This window comes from Misgurnus anguillicaudatus, chromosome 17 (assembly GCF_027580225.2).
Source record: "Misgurnus anguillicaudatus chromosome 17, ASM2758022v2, whole genome shotgun sequence".
In the NCBI taxonomy this organism is placed as follows: domain Eukaryota; kingdom Metazoa; phylum Chordata; class Actinopteri; order Cypriniformes; family Cobitidae; genus Misgurnus; species Misgurnus anguillicaudatus.
The window spans coordinates 40,663,357-40,678,590 of NC_073353.2; the positions used below are offsets into that span (position 1 = coordinate 40,663,357).

General features: G+C 36.3%; 1 protein-coding gene across 1 annotated transcript in view; it reads right to left on the minus strand.

Moving 5' to 3' along the window:
• Nucleotides 1–15,234, minus strand: part of cobll1b (cordon-bleu WH2 repeat protein-like 1b) — a 68,571-nt gene that overhangs the window by 23,525 nt on the left and 29,812 nt on the right. The window contains exons 3-4 of the mRNA XM_073854767.1: nt 6,392–6,586; nt 1,329–1,536 (exon numbers count right to left, since the gene is read on the minus strand). Coding sequence (XP_073710868.1) covers nt 1,329–1,536; nt 6,392–6,586 — 403 coding nt within the window. The remainder of the gene's footprint in view (nt 1–1,328; nt 1,537–6,391; nt 6,587–15,234) is intronic.

The following is a 15,234-nucleotide window of genomic DNA, read 5'->3' on the forward strand; positions in this document are numbered from 1 at the left end:
GCAGGCAATTAATAGTCATAATCGCCAAAGTCCTAAACAGGCAATTAATCGTCATAATAGTCAAAGTCCTAAAACAGGCAATTAATCGTCATAATCGTCAAAGTCCTAAAACAGGCAATTAATCGTCATAATCGTCAAAGTTCTAAAACAGGCAATTAATCATCATAACTGTCAAAGTCCCAAAACAGGCAATTAATCGTCATAATCGTCAAAGTCCCAAAATAGGCAAATAATCGTCATAACCGGCAAAGTCCTAAAACAGGCAATTAATCATCATAATCATAATCATAATGCTATTTCATTGTCATATATAATCAGTGACATAAAATGGTCTTAAAAAGACAATAATTTCGACTTTCGCCATTATTTCTGGAACAATTAACGACTTATGAAAAGTAGTTATCGTGGCAGGCCTAGGTATGGATTGTTATTATTGTTGATTGTCAGGCTCCGCCCCTTTGAGTCACTGTCATTTTGCTAAGGTTAATCTGACAGGGTGTGAAACAACAGAGCTCCTGTTACTTACAGTGTGACTAAATATACAAACACAATTATGTAAAAGAGGAAACTATTTTAAAACAAAGGTATACAGTTTAGCAAATTAAAATCGCAAATACATCCAATGGAAACTCGTCAATCTCCAATATATTGTCAAAAGTTTTTAAGCTTACATGAAGTTGTTTTACGTACATTTCAAAAAAAGACATTTATCACAAAACTGCAATGATTTTACAGGTCATGTAACATGTGTAAAAGTCACATCATACTTTAAAAATGCAAAATTGTGTACAACAACCTTCTAGAAACACCTCATACTTGGCCGCTCTCAAGTAAGGGGTTTTTCTTGCATTATGCTTGGATATCACAAATATAACTCCTAGCGCAATAGCTGTGATATATTAAGATCTGTTGGCATGATTTTTGGAATGACTTATTGCGATAGGAAAATGATGATTTGGAAATGCTGTTATTCCACAATATATTTTTGATAAATAACTTTTGTCTCAGTGTGCATGATTTATGTGTGCACCTTTTTCCAAAAAAAGGTTTGTCTTCATAAACCTTATTATGACAACTTATGGGGCATACACACCAAACGTGAAGCGTATATTCGCATTGTGTTCCTTGCTCAATATTACCTGCTGGACTTAACGTTGGATTTGGAGTTGAATTTTTTCAACTTGCACGAAAAACACATTTGAGGCGAATAGCATGCGCTACCAAATTCACATCCTAGAATTTACTTTGTACGTGCGTCTTCGTATTTTTTATTTTTGGGTGAACTACGCATATAAGCATAACACCCGTGAAAAGAGGTGAAGCTTTACCTCTGGCATCTGTGGTCCTGCCTTTTTGCTTCTGTCGTCCAGGCCTTTTGGTTTCAGTAAGATCTTCTCAGCCTCGAGAGATCCGATCAAAGCGTTGGGTTTGAACTTGACGTGGTTTCTGTTGGTGGTGATGAGCTCAATGGTGTGGCCTGAGGGATTCAGGTGGTACTTTGCACAAAGCGTGACCAGCAGGTCCATCATGGGTTTACTGAAAACACAAAAAAGCTCGACCTGTTAAAATGACAGCAGCCAAGTCTAAACTACAGTAAGAAAGTCTGTGTCACGTAAACACATTTACAGTAACATTTTATCTTCATTTACTGAACCTAGATGGTTTGTTTCTACCATGAAACAAACACATTTGCTCAACATTTTGTGTTTGACATTTAAACTAATAACAAGTGGATGAGATAAAAATACATTTTAGGGGAATTCATTTCTTTTACTCTTTCCCCACCATTGACGAGTTATCTTGTCAAATAAGAGAAAACATTTGCATGAAAAAACGTGTTCCTGATGAGTTTTTATGGTAATGTGTAATACTGCGATGGAAAAAAACATATTTAAGAGTTTATAAACAAAGAAAAAAATGAAGATAGGATGAAACGTTTTTTTCCCCATTTTGTTTGTTTGTTTATTTGTAAGCAGAAGGTCTGTTCTTTCATTTGATATATTTGTATGTTTCTATATTTTTAGAAGACAATTTTCCTGGACCAGTGGCGTAGCAAGTCAGTCGGGGGCCCATATGCAAAAAAAATGTACGGGCCCCCTTAAGCCAAAGCCCCACCAACCTTGCCTGTTGGCACTGTTAACTGTGGCGCGCAGGTCTGTTATCAACATATACTTTTAATAAGGTAGTCAAATATTTTTACTTTACTTTTTTACTTAAAATAAAGAAAAACAAAATGTTTTGGGTAGTTCTTGACTCGTGACTAACTTCTCCGCCTTCTCTTTTCTCTTTAAGGCCCCACTTTTATGTTTATATTTGTCCATCCTTAATGTTCATGTAGATAGCTGCTATAGTAACCTCTCACACTGTGTTATCTTTTTTTTTTGGCGCGGCAATGCGTCATGTAAAAAAATGATGGCGTAGTCTACGGCGGAAGCAGAGTGCAAAAAAATAAAATAATCGCAAACAAGAAATGACGGAGAAATTAGACATTATGGAGAAATAAGAAATCACTACACATGATATGCATACAAAAATATATTTATTGCGGCCACAAATAACAATTAAATAGAATTTTTTTTTTATTAAAAGCTGGGACAGGCCCAGGGCCGGGCCCCCCTATTGGCCCGGGGCCATTTGCACGTGCATACCCTGCATGCCCAGACGCTATGCCACTGTCCTGGGCGGCATTTTGTAAAACTTTTGTGAAAATCACAAAAAATGCTGGTGGGGAATGACTTACATGCATTTACAAAACACGACACTAAGATCTCGTTTGATTTTTTATAAAGTCAAGGCACAGCAAAGCCTCAGGAAATGCGAAGAGTCTGTAATGTCACAGCACGAGTTTTCCTATGAAAATTGCATGAGACATTGCTGCAGGGCACCGTGCCATTCAATGTCACGTAAAGGAGCTCTAACGGTTTTATACTTGACTGTTTTTCAAGCACTGACTTGTGCACTTTATTCTGTTTTATTATTACTAATGAGTTTTTAAGATATCTTGTAAGACGACCTCAACTGAGAAGATATAATAATAACCTTTTATACAATAGCTGCATCATCATAGATCCATCATTATGTTACTGTATAAAGTCTGCACCATAAGAGAACACAATGTCACACAGTTTTGACATATTGCCGATTGAAAGTGTGGAAAATTCTTCGGACACACAGCTTATCCCTCACAATTCTTTCCAACTGTTTGTGGAATTCCAGGATCGGAGAGCTTTTTGAAATACACAGCCGATCATTTCATACCCATTAGAAGGAGGCCGACGGGTTTGGATGGCACTCGTATCAAATTCAGAAAAGTAAAGTGGAAGAACTTGAATGTTTTTTTTTTGTGGTTTAAGAATAAGCGGGATAAATAAAGTTTCGTTTACAGGTGTTTAGGATCAACGGCCAGAAACTATGGTATTAAACAGTGATGACAGATTGTTTCAAAACTGATATCAGACCAGACCAGCTTGATGTTATGTCACTGAAAACAATACAAATACAATCAATGTGACAAATACAGACCAATATGTTAGTTTGTTGAGCAAATACAATAAGATATGGCTGTTTGTAGCCTTGTGCATTAATTAAAAAAACTTACATTTACGTTCAAAATGGTTAAAAATGTCCATGCCCTAAAATGGCTATAAAAATGTTATATATTCATATTTTTCACACTTAATTTTCAGAATTTTAACACTTTAAATGCTCTTCAATACCACAAAAGCGGAAATAAAGGAAACAGCAGACAAACGTGGGAAAATGACTTGAACATTTCATAAAATACTTGCATTTATTGATATTTTGAATTTAAAAGCATTTTTATACAGAATACAACATTTATGTTTAAATGGCACACAGATTATAACTGGCCATTTTAATAAGTTTAAATGGAGACATTTTTATTTTTCCACATCAAAGCGAAACAATTTTGCGTAACTATGGATGCAAATTAAAGTAAAGTATTAAAATTCAAATTAAAAAAGTTTTTTTGTTTGCATTACCACAGCCAAAATGACCAATAAAGAAAATTAAAAAAGACAAAAAATGTTAATGCGAACACTTGAAGGTTAAGATCATTGGTAGGTAACTGTCCCAGACAGATTTGGCCAATATGACTACTACCTTACCATTTGCACTAGGCCCACTTTATACGTCCGCGCGCCAATGTTCAGTAAAGTCCGATTTCTCTTTTTTTTGTAAAATTATGAATATTTTGTTATTTATTGTACTACACCAGTACACCACGACAAATCTCTTAAACATGTAAACTCACAGTATTTGGCAATAAAGGTGATTCTGATTCGTATCCAACATGTACAGACAGATTTGTCAAAGCTTCGTCTGAATTTTGTCTAGTCTGTGTTCACTCAAATTCAACCATTTATTGTGCATCACAATCATTAAATTGGATCTTTTAGGCTTTAAATGAAATTCCACCATATTAACGTCATACTGGCACACCTTTTAGATGATGTGTTGGCCTAAAAACATCCAGACAATGACACTGAGAGTAAAACAGCCAATTATTCACATAATCCCTTTCTGAATATGCACACCTTTAATAGAGAAAATGATCCAACTATACTGTGTTTAATCACAACAGATACAAGATTACTCTTAACGTGCCATCCAAACAGATGAAGATGTGTTGCAGGAAGCTAAAATGTGCGGGCACACCCCGATGACTCACAGCAGCAATTATTTGATCAGTTTTATAACAGCAATCATGGGAAAAGCGTCCTGTTGTTATTTACAACTGAGATTAAGTCCAGGATGTTCAATGTTTATTATGCTTTCACATTTTCAACTTTGTTTAATGTGTAATGTTGCTGTTTAAACATTAAAAATATCTGCACACATTTCCATACTTCTGAACTGTCAAGACATCACAGTCATACGCAAAACAATAGAGCGATGGTTGAGCTGCTTTAGTAGTACACTTACACTGTGTCAAAGAGATATTGATTGTTTTATAGTATAAAGCTAATGTTATCCTGCTACACACGGTTTCTAAACAATGGAGCAAACATGTCATGTGATAAGTTGCATTTCCATAATTCTTTGAAATGCGTAAGGTGAACTTACAAATTGATATGCCCAATGGAAACACATCATTTTATATTGCAAAAACGTTTTTACACTTGCAATTCGAAAAATGAATATATGGCAAAATGACTTCAGAGAAATCATTGTCTGCTTTCAAATTTCTCTCGCTGTAATTTGATGTAATCCGGCTGTCCAGACTGAACTCACGGAAAGTTGATTTTTTTTATCAATTTATTTGTGTCCATGGCAAGAAATTTTTTCATGCGTTGAGCATGAATGTCTTTTTCGTGTCACTAGCACGAATTTCTATAAATCATTTTTTCGTGTCCATTTACGACTTCCTATTTTCTTACCATTGACGAATGGGGTTGGGGTTACAATCACTTTCCGTTACATTTTTAGAATTCCTTTTTCATTCTATTTGTCATTTCTCCAAGCGACAATTATTTAAAAATAGGAAAAAGAGAAAACAACACATAAAATGACACGAAAAAGAAAGTCGGACACGAAAAACTATTTATAGAAAAAAAGCTGAATTTCATGCCATTGACACGATAAATTAATAAAAATTTTCATGACTATTACACGACTTGCCATGAGATCATGTCGGGCTATCGTCCATGTGGCACAACATGAATTTTTCACAATTAAAGGTCACCTGACGTGTGTAAAAGTCACATGATCACTTTTTAGAGACGCAAAATCGTGTACTACACTAAAAAAAACTTATTGATATCAGTTGCATATGATTAAATTAACATTAATTAAAATAAATTTAATTTTAAGAAAACTTGATTCAATCAAGTTGAACTAGTGTACATAATTAAATTACGTAGATCCAACAATTTTTTAAGAAAAATCATTTTAAGAAAACTTAATTCAATCATGTGCAACCAGAGATTTTATTCCACTGAAAAAAAAACCTTCTGGACATCGGTTGCACATGATTAAATTAGGTTTTCTTAAAGTGAAATTAACATAAATTCAAATGAATTTCATTTTAAGAAAACTTGATTCAATCATGTTGAACTGGTGTACATAATTAAATGACGTAGATCCAACATTTTTTTAAGAAAAATCATTTTAAGAAAACTTAATTCAATCATGTGCAACCTGAGATTTTTTTCTGTCGCCATGATTTTCAGATTGACTTATCGTGAGAGGAAAAAATATGTTTTAGTCACACAATATCGGTTAATGGAAACACCATCATTTCACAATACTTTTTCACGCAAATCTGTAATGGAATCCAGGCTGTATACAACTTGTAAGTACAGACCAAAGAAACCATGGCCGCCGCCCATACTCAGCTGTTTACATCACCAAAACTATACACATCCCTCACCTGCCATTGACTACAGTGTTTTTTTCCACCCCTCCTGGAAGGACCACGGTTAACGTCAGGTCCTTCTCCAGTGAATTCTCCTTCTGGTCCATGCTGGGATGAGGGTACGCTGAGAGCTTGTGAGAGCTCAACACTGGAGCATCCAGGCCTTTTAGGACAGGAGGAGGAGGGGGAGCTTTGTGTTTTGAAGATCTCCTGTTAAACAGAAAGACAACGTTGTTATGAACTATAACTCTAGACAAGATCCATCTTATCCTAACATGAAAAATTTAATGTTTCAGTTCTTCTCCACTAAAAAGCAGATGTTTAATGAGAAAGCCACAATGAACTTTACACACGAGTCACAAGACTGAGGAGTGATGTAATTCATTCATTACAGCAGACGGAGGTGGATAAGTTTCCTGGTAATCTCTTTAAATGCATCTCAGTTTTGTGCTGTGCTACATTTCGTGAAGATTTAGATGAACGACCACTTTAAACCGACAACATCATAATTTACTTATATTTGCATCTTTTTGTGACCCTTAGGCCAGAAACATAATTCACACTGATACTCAAGTACAGACATGAGCTGTTAACCCATTGCAAGCGTTTGGTCTTGTTGAACATATACAGTACACCTCTATAGGGGCGACAGAGTTACCTTCAAATGACTTCACCATTGAACCGGGCGTGTTGTTTTTCAGGAAAAGAACTACTGTATAAACATGTCAATGTTAACTAGGCCTAACTTGCCTAACAAGATTGTTTTCCAACTGTGGCTCTGAGAATATTTTACCTGAGAAAACCAACCAAAGAAAAAATGACTAATATCTACTATAGTGCCATAAGTGTGTGTAGAGTCTGTTTTAACCATTAAGTTTGTAAAGTTTCTTGCATCTTTCCTTACAATGAAAGTCTCTAAAGATAGCATTCACACGTAAAGCACACATGTCTGAAGCGTGGCCCTGACACGATCGTTATAGTGACAACAGCCAATCACAGTGGACCACAACACAAGCTCCTCTGTTCTCTGGTCTTGCATAAATATAATTGGCTAGTGTCTGCACTTAGACTATTGGCTATTTGCATAGTCGATCTGATTGGCTGACACCTGGGTTGGCATTTGAAAAGTGAAGAAATGTTTAACTTCTGCTGTGAGCAACGTCAGTGGCGCGATGCCGACGGATCCACAATTTAGTTCGGCAACGCATGACATCACCCATTTAAAGTACTGTAAATGAGAAGCGTTAACGTTGACGACCCGTGTGACTGTAACGTTATGGTGCATTCAAACTATACGTTATTTTGTATAGTGCATTTAGTAATCGATCCCACAACCTTTCCACAGGTGAAGTACAAAGATATTTAAAATTTAATCCGCTTAAGTCTGTATCAAAACATTGGACAATGCTTTAAAAAAAAGTGTTGCACGGTTTAGTAATTTATAGGTTGTGATGTTCAGAAAACCTTCAGGGCATTATTGCACCATTGGAACTAAGCAGTTTGGTTTGAATATCAAATCGAATCCAAATGAAGCGCCGCTAGAGACATGGGAAAGCAAAAAATAATATTTAACATCTGTTGATGTACAGGTCAGCATATGAAAAAAAAAAGTTTTATCAATCATCTGATTCTTATTCGAATGCCATCTTTTGAAGCTTCACAAACACTCCATTCCTGAGAAATGATTTGTAAACATTACGCTGGAAATGGGGAAAGCCCTGAAATGTCAGCATTAGCACAGCGTGTTATTTTCTGAGTGGGTTAGCACAGATGAAACAGCCAAAGTAAACACACGGTCTTCTAACATGGTAAAGTTGACGCCCGTGACCCTCAAAACCCTACAAATAACAAACTTCCCATTAGTTTCCACTAAACTGCTCATCAATGTACATCTAAGCCTAGGCTTTATGTTATGAATAGCACAAATGTTTCGCTGTATAGCTACTGAAAGAGCAAGCGCATAAATTACAAAACTACTCAACCAAACATCTGTCATTTATAGCAACTAAAACCACCTGTAACACACAGCCTCAAAGACGTATTGTTTCGAGGTAACGCAACTAATAAAACATCTCGGAAATGGCTTTTAATGGGATGACTTTAAAGTGTTAACAAAGCCACAGGCCTTGAATGGCCCGATCAGTCAACAAACTCACATGCAGACACATGTGCAAACAACAACCCGACACGGCGTGTACAATACTGATATTTCAAGGTTTTGCAACTACCCACCTATGTAACCATAACAAAGTACAGCTGTATCAAACCCAGCTGGGATTCAGAAGTATTGCTTCATTTTTTTAAAGAGATTTGCAAATTGTTTTGCACATTGTTTTGCACATATGTGACAAAAGAGACGCTCAGGTTCACAAAATACTCGCAAGACATTTACTTAACACTAAACTGTGATCACACATGTGATAAAGCGGGTATCTGGCAAACGTCAGCCTCTCTTTTATCATAAACCCGTTCGAAGCGTCTGCAAGAGACACGTATTTTGACATGACATGCGATGCACATACGTTTACATGACAAGGCACACACATGATGGGCTAAATACAAGTTTAGTTTAGTTTAGCACATTTAAAACAAAATCCAAAGTTCTGTACAATAGATAGATACAAAGTTAAGCTAAAATAAAAGCTACCCATAATATACACAAAGTCATAATAAAATACTAGACCATATTTACACATAATCATATTATATGGAGTACATATATAAATATCTAAAGAGTAAAGGGACCAGGGCTCTTCACAATTTCAGTAGTAAAAACTGATTATTCAAAAAAAAAGTCATGTCATGTAAACAACAACGAAGCGCGATTTTCTTTAATAGGAAGATAAAGCTGTGTGTCATCAGCGAAGAGATGGTATGATAGGTTATTGAATGATATGACCAAGTGGAAGCATATATAATGAAAAATGAAGAGGACCCAAAATGGAGCCCTGAGGAACGCCAAAGGATGTTGTGACAAGCTTTGCATTGTGCGCCCTTAAAAACTCACCCAGGAAAGTATAATGTTTTTACTACTGTTTTATAGCTCAGTTGTGTTTCAAGTATCAATTTAATCTCAAATGTTTCTCCTAAAATCGCTTAGGAGAAATAAAAATAGAAACAATTGACATGTCTTAAAATTAAAAAAATATTGTAATAATTTGGAGTTCATACAAATCTTCAACAATATTGACTTTTAACTACAGACTGGGCAAATCTGTGCTCAGTTTGTGACATTGTTGTGATGTCTTCTAAAACTATTAAAAAAGATGTGTATGAGATGCTCTTTCTATCAGAAAAAAATCTGAGACACAGGAAACTTAAGCAAAAGTTCATGTAATTAAAAAAAGTATGTTCAATTCTCAAAATTTCAATAATAAGGTCAATATCTGATGCTTATATTCTAGTCAAAATAACTGAAACTATAAAGACAACAAGTTTTGCTATCAGAACAAAATTTGCATAACAACGGCGTTCATGACAGCATCTGACAGCACACACACATTGCCTGATTTGCTGACATCAGCAGCTTTATTTGTAAACAAGCCACCATGCTGAAACGACAAAAATGTGTTTTGCAATGAATGTTAAACTGATCTGGGATCCATTTTGTGATTTGATGTTTGGTTATGCTAAGGAGATGCAGATCTAATCAAGTTGTGATCTTGAGAGATTTTCACCACCATCTACAGCATCAGACGACAGCTCAGACGTGTTTGTGCTTGACTGCTCTCTTCCAACACTCCAACATGATTCAAACAGATCACTATCATTAAACGTGATCATAGATCTTAAATACACTAGAGATCTCACACAAACAAGCACACAAGGCTTTGTGACAGGAAGAAAAAAACAGACAAAGCAAAAATCAGATTTTTGTATATCGTAAGCCTAATAGCTAAAAAAAAGTAATTTTCTGCCTACTTTTACTGTCCTCCCACTGCTGCATAATCCTGCCTTTCTGCCTATGTCCTTAGCCAAGCACAACACTTTTTAGAATCCAAAAACACTATTTGCCTTAGCATAACAATATGATTTCTAATTTTAAATATTGTGTTTTTCGTGTTTTCCAAAAACATTGAAATATGACTAAGGCAATTATGCTATGAGGCTAACAATATCAAACTTAAATCCACTAATAAATCTGCCAGCACCACAACACCAATTCACATATTTTCAGACCTCAAGATTGCTTTATTTCTAAACAGGGATTCAAATTAAAATGTTGCATTTTCTTGGGTTTGATTCACTTCCACTCAACATTTTGCAGTAGTTGATTTCGCTATTACACAGGACTATATAATAACCAACACATTGTCTTATATTGTGCTTGATCTTTTTACAACAATTTGATATGAACGCATTAAGTTAATGGCATTCAGGAAAGAAAATTCACCCGATTACCTCAACTCACTCCTACAGGTGACAATCCCCTCTTGTAATTTACATTTGAAAAACGGTCGTCAACTGGTTCCTCCATCAAAATGAGGCATCAAATAATCATAACACCATTTACCATTCGGTTTCTCACTGGTAAAATGAGCTTCCAGTCTCTATTAAAAGCCACATAGTCCATCAAAACCTTCAACAAACAACACCTGAATGAAGCCCTGTCAACTACAAAAATATTAAAACTATATGTTGCATATTTTTTTCAATTTTTAACTCTATAGTCCTACTCCTAAACTTGTCTTTGTGGACTACACCTATTGTTCGCTCACAGACAAAACATTAAATGCTCTCTCATTTGTAAGTCACTTTGGGTAAAACCGTCTGCTAAAGGACTAAATGTAAATGAATGAGTAATTCTGGACAACGCATATATTGTACATGAACATAATAACATTTCTCATATCTCTACTGAAGCCTAAGCTGGTTGGCTGGTTTTAGCTGGTCTCTCAGCCTGGTTTCGGCTGGTGTAGCAGGTTAGTTTTGGGGGGGTTTGGACACCTTTTTGCTGCTTAAACCGGCTTAAACCAGCAAGCAGGAAGCTTGTCTTAGGTGGTTGGCTGGTCTTAGTTGGTTAAAGATGGAAGTAGCTGGTTTAAGCTGGTCCTCCCAGCCTTGCAAAGCCGGTTAAGTCTGGTCAAGCTGGTGGGCCAGCTGGTTTTAACTGGTGGATCAGCCGGTCTCCCAGCTTGACCAGCTAAGACTAGGTAAAAAGTGGCCAAAACGCCCCTAAAACCAGCCTGCTACACTAGATTAACCAGTAGGGGTGTGACGGATCACAAATCTCACGGTTCAGATAACATTACAGTTTTTGAGGCATGGATCGGATCATTTTTTGGATCAGTAAAAAAAGGGGTGGGAAAAATATAAAATAAGAACACATAAAGAAATTACAAACTTTTATAAAAAATAACAAAGTTGCAGATTAAGTAAGGTTTAAAATTTGCATTAGGTACAGAAATTCAATCAAATAAATAATAATAATACTGTCTTTATACTGTCTTTTTAAAAATGTTGTTTTTTTCAGAGCTACAGAAGTGATTTTCTCTTTATATTGAATTGTTTGATTAACAATAATGACACAGACTTAAGTAGGTTTATTGAGGTTACTGTCTCTTTAAGATAAGCACGGACTGGTTTTTATTAGAAATAGAATACTGTGGAGATCATTTTGTTTGTATGTGTTCTGTCAAGAACAGAAGGATTTTATGTTTGCTTGCGTTTTGAAACGCATCTCTTCGTGTATGCACTTTTGAGTGCAATTAAACGCACATGCACACACAGACAGAGGGCGAATTTCAAACGATGCAGCATAAACAGCACATGTATTTTAATGGACTACAGTATGAGAAATGGTAGTGCAACTCTCTCTAAACTTTACACATCAAGAGTTCTGATCCTTAAAGGGCATAGGGATGATCACGTCTGACTGGAGCTGGACCGGACACATAAAACTGCACATTTTTTTGGTTAAATTGTTTAAAATCACTTGAATGTTAACATTTGCAAGCCTTTGAAACAGGTGCAACTGATACTATTTAAATATGCATATTAATCTGTGAATCGCATGCGAGCCAAACCGTGGGTCGTGATCTGTACGGATCGCGGATCCAATGCTATCCGGTACACCAGCTATTTTAGAGGGGGGTTTTTGACCCACCAGCTTAAACCAGCTTGACCAGGCTGGAAAATTGGCCAGCTTGGCTAAATTGGTTTTAGCAGGTGGGTCAGCACCAGCCTGCTACACGACCTTAACCAGCTAAAATAAGGCTGGGAGACCAGCTAAAACCAGCCAACCAGAGTATGCTGGTTATAGACGGTTTCATCGGACGAACGTGCGGTGACGCGATACGCGTCTGGTCTGAACTTAACTTCCGGTTTCAGTTTTTTAATGGTCGGACTAGTTGCTAAACTGAACTGTTAAACAAATACCTCGTCGAAAATAACAAAGGTTTTGGTTTCCTAGGTAATCTATGTGTTGTTTATTTTGCTTGTTATATAAATAAACTATGTTTAAAGTACTTTGTTGTTATTTATTCTTAGCTGAGTTTACCGGAAGTTACGTGTTGAACACAGAAGCCGCTTGTTTATGTTGTTACTGCTGAAACGGTCTACAGCTGCTCTTTTCAGTAGGAATATCACTACAGTGAGACGTCATGATAAACAAAAGCACAGGCAAACATTTTCTGACAGCTATCATTCCTGAGTTGCACCAATCTCTCTTAGATAACCCACACTGTCTGAACAAATGTAATCAGACACAAACAAGACAAAACCAAATCAGATCTGTGTACAGCTCATAAAGTAAATCTGAGTTTAGATATTTAAAGCAACTCTGCCAACTGTAATTTCATTACACCATGACGTTATTCTGTCATTTAAAACGACTAAATAGCTAAAAGTGTGACTCAAAGCCTAGAGAATGTCTGCACGGATCATTTTCTTCATTTATAAGCCAAACCTATAATTGAATCAGATAAACAGCTGTGCAGATCACACCTCAAACTCTCGTGCATTCAAAACACCTGCTGCACTTTAGAAAATATCTAACATCATCTAATTTCTGTGTCTACAAAACAAGACTAAGGGGCCGAACATCAAAGCATCAATTTACTGTACAGGATGTTGTGATCTTCACATAACACGTGCACTGAAACATTTGGATTGCATCTGTTTACAGACGTGGGGTAAGAACCTAAATACTGTATCTGAAATGGCCACATGAACCACCCCATTCCCACAAATGAGCCTCCACAAAATATCAAAAAAGAAATCAAAGAGTTTATTTCTAAACATCTGTGAAAAACATGATTGTAATGTAAAACCCCTCGTCAAAATGCCAAGCTATAGGGGAGGGCGGGGCACAAGGTAACGCTTTTTTGCTTTGGCTCTATCGTTCAATTTAAGTTAAGATTAATATGTTTTACACAATCAGCACACATCTTTGCTACAAATGAACACTTTAAGGAACAGTATGTAAGAAATGTACATCAATTTATCATAAAATGGCCCTGATATGTCTCTAAGAAATCATTTTCATTTCAAATACTTATATCACTGACAACAGTAGTCTGGCCAAGATATTGTCATTTAAAAAGTGGAGTTGCAGCCCTCAACTGATGTTTATGTTGTCATTTTGTGTATTGGCCACCAGTTGTGTGACCAGTTGCAGTACCAGTTTTAGGCACAATCAATTCAATTCAATTCAATTTTATTTATATAGCGCTTTTCACAATTTGGTAATTGTATCAAAGCAGCTTTACATTAATAGAAGCAGTGAAAAGCACAGAAAATCGACAGATAGCACAACATAATACACGATAGCACAAGCAGCTAAATTTGCTGCAGTTATAAATCAACATTAAAGCGAATGTATTCCTAATGTAACGTATAGAAGTTAAGTCCAAGAAGGCTGCCTCCCCAGGTTGAAAAAACCCCTAGGAGAAAAAAAACCCCAGACTTTTTAGCCAGGGAAGTAAAAAACGTCTTAGAAGGGAAAAACCCTTGGGAGATATATATATTTAAGCAATATCGCTCGAGTAGGAGTGTGATATATCATCACGGCTGTGATTAGGCCAGAGGCACGAGGCCGTAGGCCGAGTGCCGGAGGCAATCACAGCCGTGATGATATAGAGCTATATCACACGACTCCGAGAGCGATATTGCTTTTATACAACAGTTCGACGGCACACGTTTGAAAAACGAAAACTAGAAAACAACAACGGAGTTATTTTAAAAGCCTCTTTGTTTGAGAACTACTTCTTCCGCCACGGATTTGAGGGCGGCCAGAATGACAGGAAACACTTTCGCCTGCTTTGAAGCTCATAACAACTCAATGGACGGAAAAGCCGTTTCTTTATATTACCGTTTCTTGGTCACAAAGTGTAGTTTTAAGATTAGTTCAGTCGAGAATGTATATGTATTATATTTAAATCTGCAGTCGATTAGTAAAGATAGCGCCTGTTTGAACGTTTGCTTAGTGAGATTCAGTACGTATGAGAACCAAAGCATGAGCGGACGTCAGTGTTCACTCGCCCCGCTGACCACCGCCCTCTCTGGGCTACATCTCTGACAGGGATTCCCTGGCTCTCATGTTGGCCTGATGATCAAAAATTAGATCAAATCAGCAGTATTTGGTGTCATGATGAAACTATTACTTGTTTTTTTATTCATATTTAGTGTCTTTTGTGTTGTTATTGTTTTGGCGCGAGGTAAAAGTTAATAAAACTATACTTGTATAACGTTACTATTGCTTTCTCTTTATTCTTAACGCGATACGAGCACTCGATTATTATTATTAAACTTTGTTCTTGTCAGTACTATATAAAACTGTTTTTTATAAGTGTCAGAGAGATGTTTTTGCATGCTGCTTATAAATATACCAGTGGCGATATCTCATAATATGTTTTAAT